The sequence below is a fragment of the Pongo pygmaeus genome, chromosome 12 (assembly GCF_028885625.2).
Source record: "Pongo pygmaeus isolate AG05252 chromosome 12, NHGRI_mPonPyg2-v2.0_pri, whole genome shotgun sequence".
Lineage (NCBI taxonomy): Eukaryota > Metazoa > Chordata > Mammalia > Primates > Hominidae > Pongo > Pongo pygmaeus.
The window spans coordinates 64,709,071-64,728,024 of record NC_072385.2 but is presented as its reverse complement, the minus strand read 5'-3'; the positions used below and the strand labels follow the sequence as shown (position 1 = coordinate 64,728,024).

At 43.3% G+C, this 18,954-nt stretch overlaps 1 protein-coding gene across 3 annotated transcripts in view; it reads left to right on the top strand.

Moving 5' to 3' along the window:
* Positions 1–18,231, top strand: part of ARHGAP25 (Rho GTPase activating protein 25) — a 92,381-nt gene extending 74,150 nt beyond the window's left edge. For all 3 annotated transcript variants that reach the window (XM_054475778.2, XM_054475777.2, XM_054475780.2), the window contains 6 exons: positions 4,646–4,778; positions 7,661–7,734; positions 9,245–9,366; positions 10,494–10,690; positions 13,710–14,242; positions 17,386–18,231. In XM_054475778.2, coding sequence (XP_054331753.1) covers positions 4,646–4,778; positions 7,661–7,734; positions 9,245–9,366; positions 10,494–10,690; positions 13,710–14,242; positions 17,386–17,593 — 1,267 coding nt within the window. In that variant the 3' untranslated portion in view covers positions 17,594–18,231. The remainder of the gene's footprint in view (positions 1–4,645; positions 4,779–7,660; positions 7,735–9,244; positions 9,367–10,493; positions 10,691–13,709; positions 14,243–17,385) is intronic.
* The last annotated feature ends 723 nt before the right edge of the window (positions 18,232–18,954 follow it).

Here is an 18,954-nt window from a genome sequence, read left to right as displayed (position 1 = left end):
CCGTTATGGGCATCAAACACAGGGACTTTTCAGCAGCACCATAAACTGCATCTTGTTATCAGGCACTTGTTCCATTATGCTCACCACCTTTATATTCAGTTTCTTTTTATGTTTTTAGTTAGCCTTGGCCTGAAGAAAGATACAGGTGGGTTGTTGCTAGAGCAATGCTATACAGTGTGCCAAAAGGAATAGAGGTGATTGCTGGGATTTGCCAAATAACTGCCTTAGGCCCTAGCCTATGCACTATAGAGTCAGCATGGGTGGTGGTGTGGGAATCTTTGATTATTTTGAAATATTTGGAGCTGGAAGGAGGAAAATTACCTTACCTTGCGACATCTCCACCCCTAGAAGTGAGGGGTAGAGTTTTTACACATCCAGAAATAGGAAGGGTCATCAGGGGCTTTTCAGGGGCTTCACAGGGGCAGCTGTTAGGTCCACATAACCGCTGAGAGGACAAATCTGATTCAGGAGGTATGACTGGCTCTTATTTGATTCTTATTATTTAGTTACATTTGAGCATATTTAGGAGAGAACAGGTCTTCTCTCTCCTATTCTACTCATGATTCTGAAAACCCTCTTTTTCCCCTTTTTCTGCCCTCTCTCCACCCCCTTTTATACTCCCCCACTTTTCATTCCATGGTATATTTTGGTGTTGAGGGTTGTGCCCCGCAATGGACAGGGCATAGAATGCCGGATGCATAGGGTAGGGAAAAGAGGGGAGGGGCTTACAGGGATCAGCCTGGCTTTGGGATCATAGAATTGACAAAACCAATAACTCAAAACAGGTCAACAAAACTGGCAAATTAACTCTGAAGTGAAAGTGACCAGTGTTAGATGATTTCCTGAGAGTGAATCTGGCCTGGGAGTGGGAGAGGAAGAGACCAGCCTTGGGACAGTGTTAACCTGAATTGTGTGTGGGAGTTCCGAAGAGGGGCAGTGTGAATGAAAGGGGGTGGAAAGAGGGCAGGAAAGGGGGAAAGGGAGGGTTTTCAGAGTCATGAGCAGACCAGGAGAGAGAAGATATTGTTGTAGCTTTTTCTACCTCCCATAAAAGGAATTCTAGGAGTCAGTGGGTAGAAGAAGGGATATTTGGAAGAGCAAGGACCCCCCTCTTGCTGTCCCCAACTTCACGGCAGTGGGAACTCACCCAGATCCTCTGCATTGGTTATGTGCTGGGTTCCACCCCAAGATGCCCCCATTACCTCACTAGAATGAAGGTGAGCAAAGGAGCTGTTTGGTGAGACTAGTGCAGGTCTTTCTGGTCTCCTTAGACACAAAAATGTGAACTTTAAAATCTCCTTGTCAAGTTTCTACCAGGATGGACACTGCCTGGCTACAAAGCTAACACACTTCTCACCCCTATGTGTCTGTGAGAAATGCATTTACAGACATACCACATTACAAGCATCAATGCCCCCAGGGAAGGGCTGGCAGGACCATCTGAGTCTTGGGTAATCTCTAGTGCATCAGCCGTTGAACCCAGAAGCCACCTGGCTCCTGACTTACTCTTAGCCCTTGATTTAAAAAAAAAAAAAAAGAATCATCTAAGGGTGGTCTATTGGGTTAGAGGAACAGCAAACTCAGAAAAAATAATGCTATGAATTTAGACCATAAAATAGACATCTGAGTTAGCCCTAGTACAATGGGGTGCTCACATTAAAATAAAAATTTATAGAAATAATTGTTCAAGTTCCATGGTGTTAAGTGCTAAAAACGAAACTCAACACTATGAAAACTTAGAACAGGGGCTTTTCACATGGTCTGGTGTATTTAGGGAGGTCCCCAAGAAAATGACATTTAAGCTGAGACCCAATAAACAAGGATGAGGAGTTAGCTAGGCCCAGCAGTGGGCATGGCTTGTCAGGATTATTTTTGGTGAAATGAACTGGGAAGCTTTCTGTAAGTTTCAGTGTTGTAAGACGATTTATATAGCTAATTGTGTTCTTTTATTATAACTTTGAAGTATTCATGGTGTAGCTGTATTTATAACCCCTTTCTCTTTTCTAATGATGGATGCTGTTGCTGTCTAAATTTCTCCTGATTAAACTGTCTAGGTGTCTTTTTTATTGTTGTTTCTCTTCAAAAGTTCAAAAGATCCAATTTCTTTTCTTTTTCTTTTTTTTTTAGAGTGCAGTGGTGTGATCTTGGCTCACTGCAACCTCTGCCTCCTGGGTTCAAGTTATTCTCCTGCCTCAGCCTCCTGAGTCGCTGGGATTAAAGGCACCAGCCACCATGCCCAGCCAATTTTTGTATTTTTAGTAGAGATGGGGTTTTGCCATGTTGGCCAGGCTGGTCTCGAACTCCTGACCTCAAGTTCTCCACCCGCCTTGGCCTCCCGAAGTGCTGGGACTACAGACATAAGCCACTGTTCCCAGCCAGGATCCAGTTTCTTGAATTATCCTTTACGCTGTTTCTTCCATTTCAAACTCTGTTTTCTTCACTCATTCCATTGGCCATTGGTGTGTTTTGGTGTTGAGGACTGTGCCCTAGAGTGGGCAGACCATAGAATGCTGGAGGCATAGGGTAGTGAAAGGAGGGGAGAGGCTTACAAGGATCAGTGTGACTTTAGGATAATAGAATTGAAGGGATTTGGAAGACAGATTGGATGGGGGTGAAGGAGAGGTCCCAATCAAATGGGAGTCCCAGGATGCTAATAGAGACAAATGGGTGGATTGCAGTGTAGGGACTTTAGGAAGATGCAACTTTTGGACTTTGGGAGAATTTTGCTCCTGCAAATTGTCAGCTGACTGTCTTTCTGCCACTTTCTCGGAAACTTCTCATAACATATTTTGACAAAAGTACTTTTCCTAGCCTGGCTTTGCCTTGGGTATTTTTGGGCAGTGACTCAGCAGGGAAGGATTTTCCAGAATCTCCATGTTAAATGAATGGTTCCTACCCCAGATTTCCTGAGGGCAGCCATGGAGCATAGAGCGGGCTCTGTGCCAGCCTGTGTTCTCCTATTGAGGTAGAGTTCACAGACTGCAAAGAGGAAGCCTTTTCAGAAGACAGCTACAACAACTGGCTGTCAAAACCAAAATAAAATGCACACAAAGCACCAAGACAGAGCTTTAAAATCAAGCCCCAGTATTCTTGCTTCTGTTGCCTCAGATGCCTCCCTTCTCCTCCTCTTGTCCAGATCCACTCCTCCCTTCCCTCCTAGGACCAGGAGACATGTCCTCCAGCCTATTCTATATTTCTCGTCACTGAAATCAAGGAGATTCCAAGGTTATTCTGGACCTCTTGCCACATCACAGCTTTTCACAGTGCTACCAGGGCTGCTACCTAAGAATGTCAGGTTTTATCGATATGAAATAAACAAACATTTCTTCAATAATCAGCTTCAGGAATATGGTAGTGAATCTTATTTTCTCTTGTAGCATTGCAGAATCAATGCAATCGCCTTGTAAGCCAGGGGTCAACAAACTTTTCTTAATGGGCCACGTATTAAATATTTAGGCTTTGCTGGCCAGATGGTCTTTACTGCAACTATAATGCTCTGCTCAGTACATAAATGAGCAAGTGTGGTGGTATTCTTCTATAATTTTACTTACGGATGCTGACATCTAAATTTCCTATAATTTTTACATCGTGACACACTCTTCTTCTTGTGAGTGTTTTCTCCTCCAGCTATTTAAAAATGTAAAAATAATTGTCAGCTCCCAGGCTGTACAAATAGAGGCAGTGGGACAGATTTGGCTCCTGGCCCGTGGCTTGCCAAGCCCTCCTGCAAATGGAGAAGCTGAACTGAACAGCTGTGCCTCTTTCAGTCAATCAGGCCCATCTTCCCATGGGCCCATCTCCTCATGCTCCAGGCTGACACACATGCTGCCTGTCTCATGCCCTAACTCCTCACTGCCTTTCAGAGCTCATCTGAGGTACTCTTTCATCTGAGAAGTCACCTATGTGTTCCCATCTCTGCCTTGGGTGTTATTTTTCCATACTTCCATAGGATCCTGAGTCCTGGGCTTCCCATATCATGGCATTAGCCACACAGTATTGTAAGGACCTTATAATGCTTGAGTCCCCACAGCTCTGTGGCTCGATGGGGCCAGGGCTCCATCCCTGGATTGGATGGCTACTGATGTCCCTTGGATTGGCTACTGAAATCCCAGTGCTTGACAAGTATCTTGCAGTATCTTGCAGTGTCTTGCACCTAATAGGCTTTCTCGATGCTTATTGATTGAGTGAATTATTGAGTAAATACGTGAGTGAAACTCAGAACTATTTTAAGCACTCTGGAAGATTAAAGAGATGAATGGACCAAGGATATAAAGGAGTTAACACAAGCAATATTAGAGACTAATTAGACAATGCTAATTGTGAGGCACTAAATGACTTGAAGAAAGAAGAAAGCAATAAAGACGAAAATCATTAAGGAAGGTTTAGTAAAAATGTAGACTTTGAACTTACCTTTGAGGTAGTTGGGTGGAAGAGACAGAGGAACATTTATTCAAGATTGTTGTTCCAGAAGGGCGAATTAGCCAAAATGTTTTGGTCTGATTCTTCTTCATCAGACTCTACTCCTCTGCAAAATTTCCCTTTGCAATTTACGGTTCTATTCACTGAATCATCAGGATGGAAGTGAGGAACATCTTAAAGTTTTTCTTTCAAAGAGTTTCAAAGAGTGTTGCTTATTTTCTTCCAGAGACACAGATGTGCACACTGTGGCTTCCCTGTTAAAGCTGTACCTCCGAGACCTCCCAGAGCCCGTGGTTCCCTGGAGCCAGTACGAAGCGTTCCTGCTCTGTGGGCAGCTCATGAATGCGGATGAGGCAAAGGTTTGCATCTTAGAGTTAGTTGTCCTGCTTTAGAAGAAAGTGATTGGTTTTCTGGACACTATTCCAGCAGGCAACAGTGGGTCAAGGGGCCTATACTTTTTGGTAAGATAGTCAAAATGCAACTTCCTCAGCAACAAAAGGCATATGAACTCAATCATAATGACTGGCAAACCACAGCCTTCATGAGATGCAATAATCCAATAAAGAATTGGACCATAATCAAATACTGCTGGGTCACATTAAAAGTAGTGAGAAAAGGAGGATACATCGGAGGAGGGTTTCAAGCATGATGGCCTTGCTGAGACTTGCTGGGACACAAGGACAGGCTGGAAGGAAGGTGTGAGGTCACATAGTTCAAGCTCTACAGCAGCTGTGAGTGTCAGGCATGGTCATCCAAGGAATGCATGTGCCAGGGAGAAGAAGGACAGGGAAGGTTTTTTGATTGTTGTTCTTTTCAGCCACAGCTGCCTGTAGGGTCTGTAACCACCATCTGCAATATGCTTGTGAGAGTGCACAAGTTCCCTAGCAAGATTTTTGATACTGTATAAATTTATTTCTAGAGAGGCCTTATAGTCAGCAATGACCACACTGTAGTCATGTTATTATAATCAACCAACCAACCAACCACCCAAAGAAACTGATGAAACCCAACCAACAACAATAAACCTTGATGATTTTTAAACAAGATTTTCAAATCCAAGTGATCCATGAAGAAGTTTATGTTTATATTAATGACTATGTTAAAAGCCCTCTCTGGCAAAGTGGTGCACAGAAAAATCTGTAATGAAGACCTAGATTTAACTTTGATTTTGCCGTTAGACAAATTATGCATCTTTTATAAGACTCAGTTTATTTACTTAGACCAATAGAACTTTCTATGGTAATGGAACTTTTATATATCTGCACCATTCAATATGGTAACCCCAGCCACACATGACTATTGGGCATCTAAAATGTGGCTAGTGCACCTGGGAAGCCAAATTCCTAATTTTATTTAATTTTGATTTAGTTAAATTTAAGTAGTTACATGTGGCAAGTAACTGCTATATTAGACACCACAAACTTAGATAATTTTCATAATAATATCAGCCATGCCTAGGATTGTTTTGAGGACCCAGGGATATGATACTGGTGGGTGACTTTAAAATTTTTTTTCAATGTAAGGGAAGGTTTATTATCTTCCACACTTCGGAATTTATTAGATAGTCTGCTTCATGGAATATATTTATTTAAAATGAATGAAGAAATAGCATCCTAGCCCTGTAAGAAAACACAGCTGTGAGAACTTCCATCCCTGACTGAGGGTGGGGGGGAGCATCATGATTTGAATAGATCCTGACATAAGAGAAAAGCTGACTTTATATTTCAAAATTAAGAAAGGAAGAGAACAATAATGATGTGGCTAACATGATACAGGTTTCATAGCTCTTTTTCAAACAAAAATTAGATTGCATGGATCTGTGGTATGATATTTTGTGCGTAACTTAAGAATTTTATTGGGGGAGGGAGAGGGGGATATGAAAAGTTTTAACTTTTACTGGTATATCTGCTCACCATTGTGAAAGTAATAAAATTTTATGGAATAACGTTTAAAAGGCAGCTAAAAAGATAAATGTTTCAGATCGCATCTCACCCCTGGGTTCTGGGGAAAGTAAAGGAGGCACCTAGATGCCGTTCTGACAATAAGATTCCCATCCCTGCACTCACTTGACACTTGCTTCTCCCAGCTTTCTCAATCTCAACATCTTTGAGAGTTTCCACATCTGTGGCAGTCCATGTCTACAGACAGGGACCAAGGTCCTTCTCACTGGTGAAAACATGGCAAAGGTGGCAGCTAGGAGGGGTGAGTCTGTAGCAACCTTTGCAATGAATTTACTTGACTCGACTGAAGAAGGGATCTCCGCATGAAGCTGATGCTACGCTAAGAAGGTCTATATCTACGGAAGCTGCTGCGAGTAGGCTGACAAGGCTGGAGGGTGCGTTTTCTATAGGAGAGCTGCTCAGGTTTGAGGAGTGCCTGCATACCACGTGTGAATTGTGTACTCTCTCTATTTTTTTTTGAGACGGAGTTTTGCTCTTTCGCCCAGGCTGGAGTGCAGTGGCGCGATCTCAGCTCACTGCAATCTCCGCCTTCCGGTTTCAAGCGATTCTCCTGCCTCACCTCCCGAGTAGCTGGGATTACGGGCACGCATCACCACGCCCGGCTAGAGAACTGTGTACTTTCACAAGCGCCATGTTGCAGATGGTGATTACAGACCCTACAGGCAGCTGTGGTTGAAAAGAACACGGAACAACTCGCTGTCCCTCTTCTCTCCGGCGCATGCATTCCTAGTAGACCTTGCCTGACATCCACGGCCATCCATTGCAGAGCTTGAACAGTCTGACCTTGCACCGTCCTCCAGCGTGGTCTGCCTGTCTCTGTGTCCCAGCAGGTCTCAGATAGGCCATAGTGCTTGAAATCCTTCTCAGAAGAATCGTCCTTTTCTCACCAGTCTTAAAGTGATTCTGAGATATCTTATTGTGGTCTTATTCTTTATTGGATTGTTACATCTCAAGCATTCATTAAGCAAACAATTAACGTATGAGTTGTTAAACAGTCCTTTCTTAGAGTAGCTCAGGGTCAAGGGTGGGGTGCAGTGACATAATTACATATAAATAAAAAGTATACATAACAAAAACTATGACCCTTTCTAAAAAAATTCTATGAGAATTTAGAGTTATTTCCAATTTTTTTTTTAAACCCACAAAACTACAGGGACAGGAATGACTGTCAAAGTGTTGTTTCTGCACAGATACACCAATTCTGTTCCAGGGTCTGCTTGCTGGCATGTGGGCAGGCTCATTTACTGGTAAATGATTTACTGGTGTAAATCTCTTCCCAGGCTCAGCAGGAGTTGATGAAGCAACTCTCCATCCTTCCTCGTGACAACTATAGTCTCCTGAGCTACATCTGCAGGTGAGAGGCCCCTGGTATCAACTCTGCAGTTTTCAACCCCATCAGAAAGAAGCTCCTAGTTAGAAGAGGAGGGACCACCTCTGTGAACAGAGAGATTCTGGTCTAGCACTTTGGAAGATCAGCTGTATTCACATAGCACTGAAGTAGCTTCCTGTATAATTTCAAGGATTCTGAAAACCTGGTTGACCCAAAAAATGAACGTGCTCCCGCCTTTAGGCCTGCCTCAGCACTGCCCAGAGTCCTGGTACTGCAAGAGAGCCCATAATCCTTATAATGTTTCTAGAATGATCTCCCATCTTTGTGACTCTGAGCCATAGCTTAGCTCCGGGGAGACATTCATTCTGGGCCACCCTGGTTATTTTCCTTCAGCCCTTTCTGGGGACCTGCTGTGCACCACCCCTGTGGCAACTCTAGCTGTGGATTGACCCAGATCTGGCTCCGCTGGGAACTGGGATCTCCATCCCAGACTGACCTGAATTTTGTCTTTTATTTTTTAAAAGTAATTTGTTGTAGTTCCTAGATTATAAAAGTCATGCTTGCTTGACTTGGAAACCAGGAAGATATAGCAAACAGTAAATGAGAAATAAAAAGGACCCACAATCCCTTCACCAGCAACAAGCACTAAATAACACTTTGGCATTTTTCCTTCTTGGTGTTTTCTCTCCGTGATAAATCTTTTCATATCTTAATGTAAATATAGGGGAATAATATTTTATACTAAATCAAAATTATATAAAGGATTGTGTCCTGCTTTTTTGGTTTAATGTTTTATTATGAGCATTTCCCTGTCATAAAATTGGATTATAAATAACTTCATAATATTTCATAATGTTTCATCATTTGGACACATCACCAATATTTAATAATTGCTCTGTATTTGAAATTGTGTTGCTTCATTCTATCCATTTTTAAATGGTTCTTTGAGAGAGTATTTAGAAATTCCCTAATTTTACAGTGAATCTGAGAGCTTTATGCCTCCAAGGGGTAGAATTTTAACAAAAATTCAGTATTAGTTATGGAGAACCTGCTGAGAATTAGCAATGCGTGTGCTCTAATCAGAGGATGAGAGCAAGGAGGCACCATGGATTCCCCAGCCCTGAGATCTTCTTACCAATAAAGTTTTCCTCTCTGGAGACTTGGGTGGGTTGGGTGCTGAGAGCTGGGAGATAAGCCTATCAAGGCAAGATATGGGTATGGGCAGATACCCATTTTACCTTTTCTAGTCCAGTCTGAGCTCCTGGAAGTGGATCTTGCCTCCTGCTTATGTGATTCCATTCACCTCCCCAACCCCAACCCCAGCAGCTGGGCAGTACCCTCCTGATTTCTCTTCCTTCCTTAGTCTTGGATCTTTCAGGATGAGGCGAAATTCTTGTGGGCAGAGCAGGCTGGTCTCATTCCTGAGTCTGGGAGGAAAGCATTGGATCCATCCCTGAGTTCTCATTGGAACCCTGTAGTGCTTCCTCCTGGCTACTTCCTGCTTTCTACCATGGGATTTCTTGGTTGCCTGTAGGTTCCTACATGAAATACAGCTGAACTGTGCTGTTAACAAGATGAGTGTGGACAACCTGGCTACTGTGATTGGTGTGAATCTCATCAGGTCGAAGGTCGAAGACCCTGCCGTGATCATGAGAGGTATGGCTGGTCCCGTAGTGAAAGCAGGTACACAGGAAATAACAATTACAACATTCCCCCGATATTTGTGCACTGCTCTGTAGTTTCCCAAGCATTTTCAGCTGGTTATTGATCTCATCTGAATCATGCAATAGCCTTGTGTGGCAGGCAGGGCAGGAATTGTGTCCATTTTTCAGATCACAACAAAGGACAGAGGTCAAGGGTTTGCCCAATGGTCCCACAGTGCAGTAGACTAGTACAATAATAGCTAGCTAGTGTTTGTTAGTCTTTTATTGCTTTTAAATACCCTTAGCCAGATTGAGCAAGCGGGTTTCATTTTATTTTATTTTATTTTTATTTATGTATTTATTGAGTTGGAGCCTCACTCTGTTGCCTAGGCTGGAGTTCAGTGGTACGACCTTAGCTCACTGTAACTTCCACCTCCCGGGTTTAAGCAATTCTCCTGCCTCAGCCTCCCGAGTGGCTGGGACTACAGGCATAAACCCCCACACCCAGATAATTTTTGTAATTTTAGTACAGACAGGGTTTCACCATGTTGGCCAGGCTGGTCTCGAACTCCTGACTTCAAGTGATCTTCCCGCCTCGGCCTCCAAAAGTGCTGGGATTACAGGCGTGAGCTGCTGTGCCCAGCCAGCTTTCATTTTATAAGCCAGCCCACAAAAAGGCTGCTTAAAAAGCTGTGCTGTGCAGGCTTCTGAGGCTGTGTCCTGACACAGAGTACTGATATCTGCCATGCGCGTGGGGGCAGAAAGCCTGGCACATATTTGCTGTGTGTCTGATAAGAAAGCAGATATCATATTGAGGACCACATCAGGAGAGAAAGATGTCTTCATTTTCTCTGCTGTTTTATTGCCTACTTTCCTGATCAAAAACTAATCCAGTGGACTATTGGCTCCCTCTGAAACAGCTTCCCATTTCATTCTACTCCCTTGTCCTTCTGTTCCATCCCTTTCAACATAATCTCCAACTCCAAGCAATTAAAAAGGGTCTTTTGAGAAGCAAAATGAGGCCCTTCTGGGCCCTGTAGTTTTAGAACCCAGTTTGGAGACATCCACAGGTGCGGATCCTTGAGGACTGACTACCTGCCTCGTACGCTACACAACAGATCTTTTTCTTCTTTCTTTCAGGGACTCCTCAGATCCAAAGAGTGATGACTATGATGATCAGAGACCATGAAGTCCTCTTCCCCAAGTCCAAGGATATACCCCTGTCACCCCCTGCCCAGAAAAATGACCCCAAGAAAGCTCCAGTGGCCAGAAGCTCTGTGGGGTGGGATGCCACTGAAGACCTCCGAATTTCTAGGACAGACAGCTTTAGTAGCATGGTAAGGTGCAGAGAACCTTCCTGCTTCCATTGGGTTCTTCCTTTAGTCCAGGCCATCCCATGTAAGGCCCGCTCTGGGGTGGCAATTTGGGGAGTTTTAGGTGATGCAGTGGCAGTGGGCGCTGCTGCTACAGACTCATCTGAACACACCTTGAAAGCCTGGCCTCTTTCCAAATCTAGTTTCTATTGGCATCTTTGACGGGGGTGAGTGACAAGTGTGCCAATCACAAGTGTGACTGAGCAATGAGGGTCCTCACTGAAGCCCACTCTATAAGAGAGACTCAAATACAGTCCAGAGAAGTTCAATGGGAAAAATGTATACCACATTGTAAATGTTTTGGTCAGAATTGTTGAAAATTCTGGGTGAACGTCCAGAGAAAACTGGTTTCCTGCTAATCCATGAAACGTGATTCCTTTCTCAGAGTATGTGATGTGTTTGTGTAATATTTCTCATTCCTCGATAAGCCGTCTCAGCCATGTCAGCCCCCACGTTTGTGCTGAAGGGTTGAAACTCACGTTCCCAATGTCCAAAAGCTCTGCTGACTCTGAAATGTAGACCTCGTGAGGGCAATAATTTACAAAGGTCAAATATTTTTATATATTTATAGGAACAAATATTTTTACAAAGAACATGTGAACTTTTTATAGTAGCTTGATATTTATGTGTGGCCAAAAAATGGATTTCAAATTTCTAGTTGACCAGATGATTCAAGTTACCTACAGTACTTGAATTCAGGTAGCCCTGAAGATTGTTTTTAAAAGGCAGGTAGTGGGTAGTGGTTGTGGTTTTTCTTAGGATAGGTCTTTCTGGATGCAATGCATTCTACTAACACTCTAAAACTAAGATAAAATTTAAAAGTGCTCATACTTCATGTAACAAGATCATCCCACAGTCCTTGAGAATAGCTATTATTGTACTCATTTAATAGGTTTCTGCCATTTATTGATTTCTGTGGGCAGGCACTATGCTGGGAAATTTACGGTGATCACCTCTAGAGTCCTCATATTACATAACATTGTAGGGCAGAATTTATCATTCGTATTGTGTTATTGAGGAGCAGAAACTCAGAGAGGTTGAGCAGCTGGCCCAATGTAGTAGCACTAGCTTGTTATAGAGGACTCAGATCCAGTCCTCCCTTCAGAACCCAGGTACCTCTAACTCTGGGTGGGGTTTCTGAAGCAAGCGATTGGTTACAAAGGTTAAAGGGAGGGCTTGAGCCCGATTGTCTGATTTTATGTTTAGGTCTCACTTGATCTTAGCCAAAAGGTTGAGAAGTGATTGATTTTATGTTTAGGTCTCATATTCTCTCTCCTTTTTCTTTATAATTTCATTTAAAAATATATAATATATGCACATGGTTCAAGTAATCAAAAAGATAGAAAAAGGTATACATTCAGAAGTTCTGCCCCCTCCCGTATTCCCACCCACCCCATCCCTCACTGCCTTAGTTTCTTATTTATCCTTCCAATGTTCCTTTATGAAAATATAAGAAGACATGAGTGTAAATTATTTACCTCCTTTTTTACACAAAATGTAGTATAATTCTCTCTCTCTCTACAGTCACACACATACACATACAGTCACACACAGACTCCCACACAAAACTCTGTATCTTGCATTTTTGTACTTAGCAGTATATTCTGGAGACTTTTTCATGTCAATACATAAACAGCTACCTCATATGACCTCATGTTTTTGAGAAGTGTATAGTGTCCCATTCTGTAGATGTCCCTGTAGATGAACATGCTGCCTTCAGTTCTTTTCTTTTCTTTTCTTTTCTTTTTTTTTTTTTTTATGACAGGGTCTCACTTTATTGCCTAAGCTGGAGTGCGGTGGTGCGATCACAGCTTACTGCAGCCTTGACCTCTTGCTGAGGCGATCCTTCGGCCTCGGCTTCCCAAGTAGCTGGGACTACAGGTGCATAATACTATGCTGGGCTAAATTTTTTTGTATATTTTTTGTAGAGACAGGGTTTCACCATGTTGCCCAGACTGGCCTTGAACTCCTGAGCTCAAGTGATCCACCCTCCTCAGCCTCCCAAAGTGCTGGAATTACAGGCATCAGCCACTGCACCCAGCCTTTCAGTTCTTCATACTACAAAAAAAGCTGCAATAAATAACTTTGGGACCTCCTTTCGTACTCAGGCAGATGTATTTCTCAAATGCATTTTCAGAAGTGGGCTTGATGGGTCAGAGGGTAAATAGATTTGATTGTATGATTTTGAAACAAATTATTGGAGTTTGTGTCATTTTACACTTCCAGAAGCAATGCATGAAAGAACTGTTTTCCTACGGTTTCACCAACAGAGTGTGTTGTCAAATTTTGGGGGTTTGCTCATCTGATAAGTGAGAACTGGCATTTCAGTAATTTTAATTTTAATATGAGTTTCTTGTGTTATGAGAGAGGCTGAACATCTTTTCTTATGTACAAGGACTAGTTTCATTTTTTCCTCTGTGAGCTGCCTGATCTTGTCTTTTGCCCGTAATTATATTGGTTGTTGATCTCTTTCTTCACAATTTTTATGAACTTTATCTATTAAGGAGAGTAACCAATTGTCTGATATGTGTTGCAAATACTTTTTGCTAGTTTTTTTTTTTTTTTTTTTTTTGGTTTGGTTTGTGGAGATTTGTTATTTTGTTTTTATTTTTGTTCTTTTTAATTTTTTAGGTCATGGAAATCAAAAGGTCAAATTTATCAAACTTTTATGGCTTCTGGGTTTTCAGTCATAGTTACAAAGACCACCCATTCTAAGATTACATAAGGATCCTACTTTAGGACTCTTTAACCACAAACAAACACTTGATTTTGGTGAGACTTCATCTCTAGAACATGGTTCCTTTAGTGCAATATCCTTTTGGAAAAAAATGCCAATGCAGATAATCAACTAATGTGATACGTTAAGAATTTCATAGGTATGCTACCAGGAAACTTTTGTTTTGGGGTCTCTAATCCTTACCTTGGGAGCATGACACACAGAGGTGAAAACCCCATGTGACATCCATGGCCATTTCTTTTCTAGACAAGCGACTCTGATACAACCAGCCCCACCGGACAGCAGCTGAGCGATGCTTTTCCAGAGGACAGCAGCAAAGTACCCAGGGAAAAGCCAGGAGATTGGAAAATGCAATCTCGTAAAAGGACTCAAACACTCCCTAACCGGAAATGTTTCTTGACATCAGCTTTTCAGGGTGCCAACAGCAGCAAAATGGAGATCTTTAAAAATGAATTCTGGTCGCCTTCCTCAGAGGCTAAGGCAGGGGAAGGGCACAGGAGAACGATGTCTCAAGACTTGCGCCAACTTTCTGACTCCCAACGGACTTCCACCTACGATAACGTCCCTTCCCTGCCAGGGTCCCCTGGGGAGGAAGCCAGTGCACTCTCTTCCCAAGCCTGTGACTCCAAGGGAGATACTCTTGCCAGTCCAAACTCTGAAACTGGGCCTGGAAAAAAGAACTCTGGAGAAGAGGAAATTGATTCTTTGCAGAGGACGGTCCAAGAGCTACGAAAGGAAATAGAAACACAGAAGCAAATGTATGAGGAACAGATTAAAAAGTAAGTCAGAGAGAGGGGCACTGAGAGGCACTTGGCTTCCATCTTTAGAGACAAGAGGGATTGTTCCCATCCACCAGAGAAGTCACATCATAAAGCTTCAATTTGGGGAAGACAGTAATCTATAGCAGGCCTAGGAAGGAAAGAGTAAAGGGAACAATGAGATAACTAAATTGGTGAACACTCTAAACTTTAAACTAGATTTAGGAAATGTAAATATCTAGCTTAAGTAGTTTAATCAATAATTTCCAAACAGTGGTTCTTTAAGAATCAACATGATTTAATTAATTTAAAGGAAATTAATTTTTTTATGTTAAGGTCATTCATTGATTCTGCAAATATTCCTCGAGCCCCTCCTCTGTGCCAGGCACATTCCAGTTGTTAGGGTATAGCACTGAACAAAAGAGACAAAAGTCCTTGCACATACAGAACTTCTTCTAGTGAGGACAGATGGACAATACAAATATATAATAAAATATATGTTATGTCAGCTGATGGCAAGTGCTGTGGAGAAAAATAAAGTGGGTCAGGAGGTTGGAAAGTTCAAGGAATGGGTTCCAATGTAAAATTGGGGGGTCAGGGAAGGTCTCCATGAGAAGGCAGCAGGTAAGTAAAGGCCTGAAGAAGATGAGGGGCAAGTCAGGTGCATAGATGGGAGATGACTATGGCCAGTGCTGAGCCATGAGAAAAGAGCAGGCCCCCATGGTCCCACCCAGGAAGAGTGGAAGCCACCTGGGGCCAGGGAGAGTGATTAGAAGGAGATGAGGGTGGAGAAGTACAGGAGGCCAGGACGCAGTAGGGTTTTGTCAGCCACTGCAAAGCCTGAGTAAGAAGCTTCGGGGTGGTTTCAACCTGGTTTATGCTTCATTGGCTCACTGGCTTCCCATTGAGCACCGGCTGCAGGGGGCAAAGAGAAGTGGGAGGCCAGTTAGGCAGCTATTGCCTCTGTCACATGCAAATTCCCAAGAGCTGTACACACAATTTGTTTTCTTGGGTAGGTAGAGTATTTTCTTGAAATATTTTTCACACTACTGATTGGCTGGCAAATTTGTTTTCAGGAGAGAAAGCCTTGATCCAGCTGTTCCCATATCAGCACTAGTCATGAGGCAGTGAAATGTGAATTCATGGGCTCTTAGATTTATGACTACGTCTTAGTCCATGCAGACTCAGGTATCTGAAGGGAAGACTACTGTGAACCTTCATTCATTGTTCCACACAGAGAGCTGCCATCCAGAAGCAAAATTTAGCTTGTTTGTCTAAGAACCTGAAACCAATCATTTGTAGAATTAAAGACTTCTGTGACATCTTGTGAGTGATCAAAGCAGTCCCATAGAAGGCACACACTGCCCTCAAATATGAGTATCTTCAACAGGGTAGAAAAAGAACTGGCTGCCACAGATGTGGCTGCTCCTCCTGAATGGAACAGAGTCCTCTGAATCCATTGGTCGGGGAAGCCTCCCATCCCAGGCTCCTGAGCCCACACAGATTCTACCCCCCACTGGAACCCATGGTCAGGATCTAGCACAGTGCCTCACTTGGAATTTCTTCCAGAACCAGAGGGGTACAGAGAACTTGGAGAAGAAAAGTAGATTTGTAATGACAGGGTCAGAAGGAATGGCCGGGCGCGGTGGCTCACGCCTGTAATCCCAGCACTTTGGGAGGCCGAGGTGGGCGAATCACAAGGTCAGGAGATTGAGACCATCCTGGCTAACCTGGTGAAACCATGTCTCTCCTAAAAATATAAAACATTAGCTAGGCATGATGGTGGGTGCCTGTAGTCCCAGCTACTCAGGAGGCTGAGGCAGGAGAATGGTGTGAACCTGGGAGGCGGAGCTTGCAGTAAGCCAAGATCATGCCACTGTACTCTAGCCTGGGCAACAGAGCGAGACTCCGTCTCAAAAAAACCAAAAGGAAAAAAAAAGATGGAATGAGATCAATTTAGCTTTAAGAAGAGATAGGTGGGGGTAAGCAAAGTTCTGAAGATGGATTGTTACCCACAGAATAGGCCAAGGCCCTTGAAGGTAGAACCCAAGTTTTGGGCTCACATGGGAGCTCAAGTCTCCCTTGTGCAAATGGGCAGGCCATTTGGGGAGAAGGGAGGCACACTCTACAGAATGAAATTCTGAAACAAATTTCCAGTCACACAATCGGCATATGTACACTCGTTCCTAAGGGTTAATTCAGCACAGCCTGGCAGGGGGCCACCTGGCACTACATTAGGATTTTGACCAGTAACGATTAAAATCCTAGCAATTCAGGAATCCCACAGATTTTTCACCTGGCATGGGATTCAGAAGTGAGGATGAGACTGCCAGGACCATGGCTCCCCAAAGGGCAGTTCCCTCTGTTTCTCCAAATCTTGGTCCCCAGGAGATCCTTAATAAGAGAGGGTTCTGGTCTGTGCTCTCTATTGACACAGGATGAGGAGGCACTCATGAGCACAGAGGTGTGAGAAATTTGAAATATGGATGGGGCTTCCAGGACTGATACAAGGTGCTGTGGGAGTGAATATATAGATCTATTAGAACCGGTCCCTTCTTTCAAAGACTTTGTTATCCGGTTGAAGATATAAAACATAAAACGACATGAGAAAAAACACAATAGATGTCACAAGATGGTGTTAAATGACAAATGAGGGGGCTGGGAGTGGTGGTTCAAGCCTGTAATCTCAGCACTTTGGGAGGCCAAGGCAGGTGGATCACAAGGTCAGGAGATCAAGACCATCCTGGCTAACACAGTGAAACCCTGTCTCTACTAAAAATACAAAAAAAAGAAAAAATTAGCTGGGCATGGTAGCGGGCATCTGTAGTCCCAGCTACTTGGGAGGCTGAGGAAGGAGAATGGTGTGAACCTGGGAGGCGGAGCTTGCAGTGAGCCAAGATCGTGTCACTGCACTCCATCCAGCCTGGGCGACAGAGCAAGACTCCATCAAAAAAAAAAAAAAATGACAAATGAGGGGCTCAGAAGTGCTGTGGGGATTCAGGTTTCCTGGGACATCTTCATGTGGGAAGAGGGACATAGCTGAGAGGTTGGATAAGGGTCTTGTGATTTGAAAAGGAAAATGAGCAGCAGGTTGTGAGCAAGAGGGAAGGAAGAGCCTAGAATGAATACCACACTCTTTCATTCTTTTCTTTCCTTCCCTTTAGCCTTGAGAAGGAAAATTATGATGTTTGGGCTAAGGTGGTGAGGCTCAATGAAGAACTGGAGAAGGAAAAGAAGAAGTCTGCAGCCCTAGAGATCAGCCTCCGCAACATGGAGCGCTCCCGGGAGGATGTTGAGAAGAGGAACAAGGCCTTGGAAGAAGAAGTCAAGGAATTTGTCAAATCCATGAAGGAACCCAAGACCGAGGCTTAAGGGTCCCAGGAGTACTGCAGGGACAGCCCCAGAGAGGCCCAACTCTGACCCCTTTCTCAGTGCTGTCTGATGACGGGGAAACAAAATTACTCTCTGAGAGGGAAAGGACATTTGGGGGAAACATCAAATTTCCCCATAAATAAATGAATGGAGTCTGCAGGAAGGTGAGGGTGAGCAGACATGTGTGTGGACATCTCTGACCATCCATCGCTATATTCAAATGGATTGTATTATTCCATTCTGGTCTCAGGCATGACCACGTCCAGTGAAGACGTTTGAGGCAGCACATCTCAGGACCCAGGCAATAGACTGGCCCCAACACAGGCTGGGCTGAGGTGTGATTAATTCTTTGTTTTTTGTGTGGAACAGCTCACCTTGTTAGACAGCCTCGGGGCATCTCTGAGACACAGGGGCAGAAAATGACATTCATCTTTTGAGTCCTCATCCATTGAGTGCTGTGTTTGGGGGGCTGCATCTGCTGAAGCGAGAACCCCATTCTGCTACCCCATCAGGATGCCCATTCTCCAGGACTTCTCCAACTTATTATTAGACTAAACCAGAACAAGCAACAAACTGTATTTATACAAGGAAAATTGATGAGAAAATTATATTCAAATAAAGCAAAAATTAAAAAGCAAGGCTATTGCTAATCCATACGGCACCTTTGTGAGAATTAGCAAAAGACACTCCTTCCTTGGGGCAGGTGGCTTGCTGAGCAGGGCATGGGCTGAATTTCAGTCCTGACTTGCCTTTCGGGGACAGGTGTTTCTATACTTGCAGAGCCCCCATTTCTTCTGTATTTCACACAATTGCTGTGGGAATTACATGAGAAGAGATAATCTAGTCCCTACTTGCTTTTTAATTGTGTATGGAGGGCCTGGGAACAAAGGCTTCCTACTATGATAGGATTTGTTGTGGGTTTAGACAGTAATTTTCATGATAATAGTTTCTTTTTTCCTGTTTCACCAAAATGCAAGTGATTTTACCCTTAAAGGGACAACAGGCACTAGATAATAGGTGGGAGAGGGGCTTTCCCAGTGGACAGCTGATTCTTCACCTTCTATGTCAAGCCAGCCTGGCAGAGGCCCTGGTCAGGCCCCGGACCTCTAGGTAGGTTGGTTGAGTCTTTTTTTGCTGTTACCATTCTAATTGGATGGTCTCCAAGCTCTTTTGACTGGGTACCTCATCAACAGAAAATGTTTGAGCATACACCCCCCAATATATTTATTTATTTATAAATTATATATATGTACTACTATAGTACTCCATAATGTATATTATAAAACACACAGAACAGTAATTGAATAATGATTAGATAAAAACAAAGATCAATAGATGTTCCCAAGTGTGCTTTCAGCTCT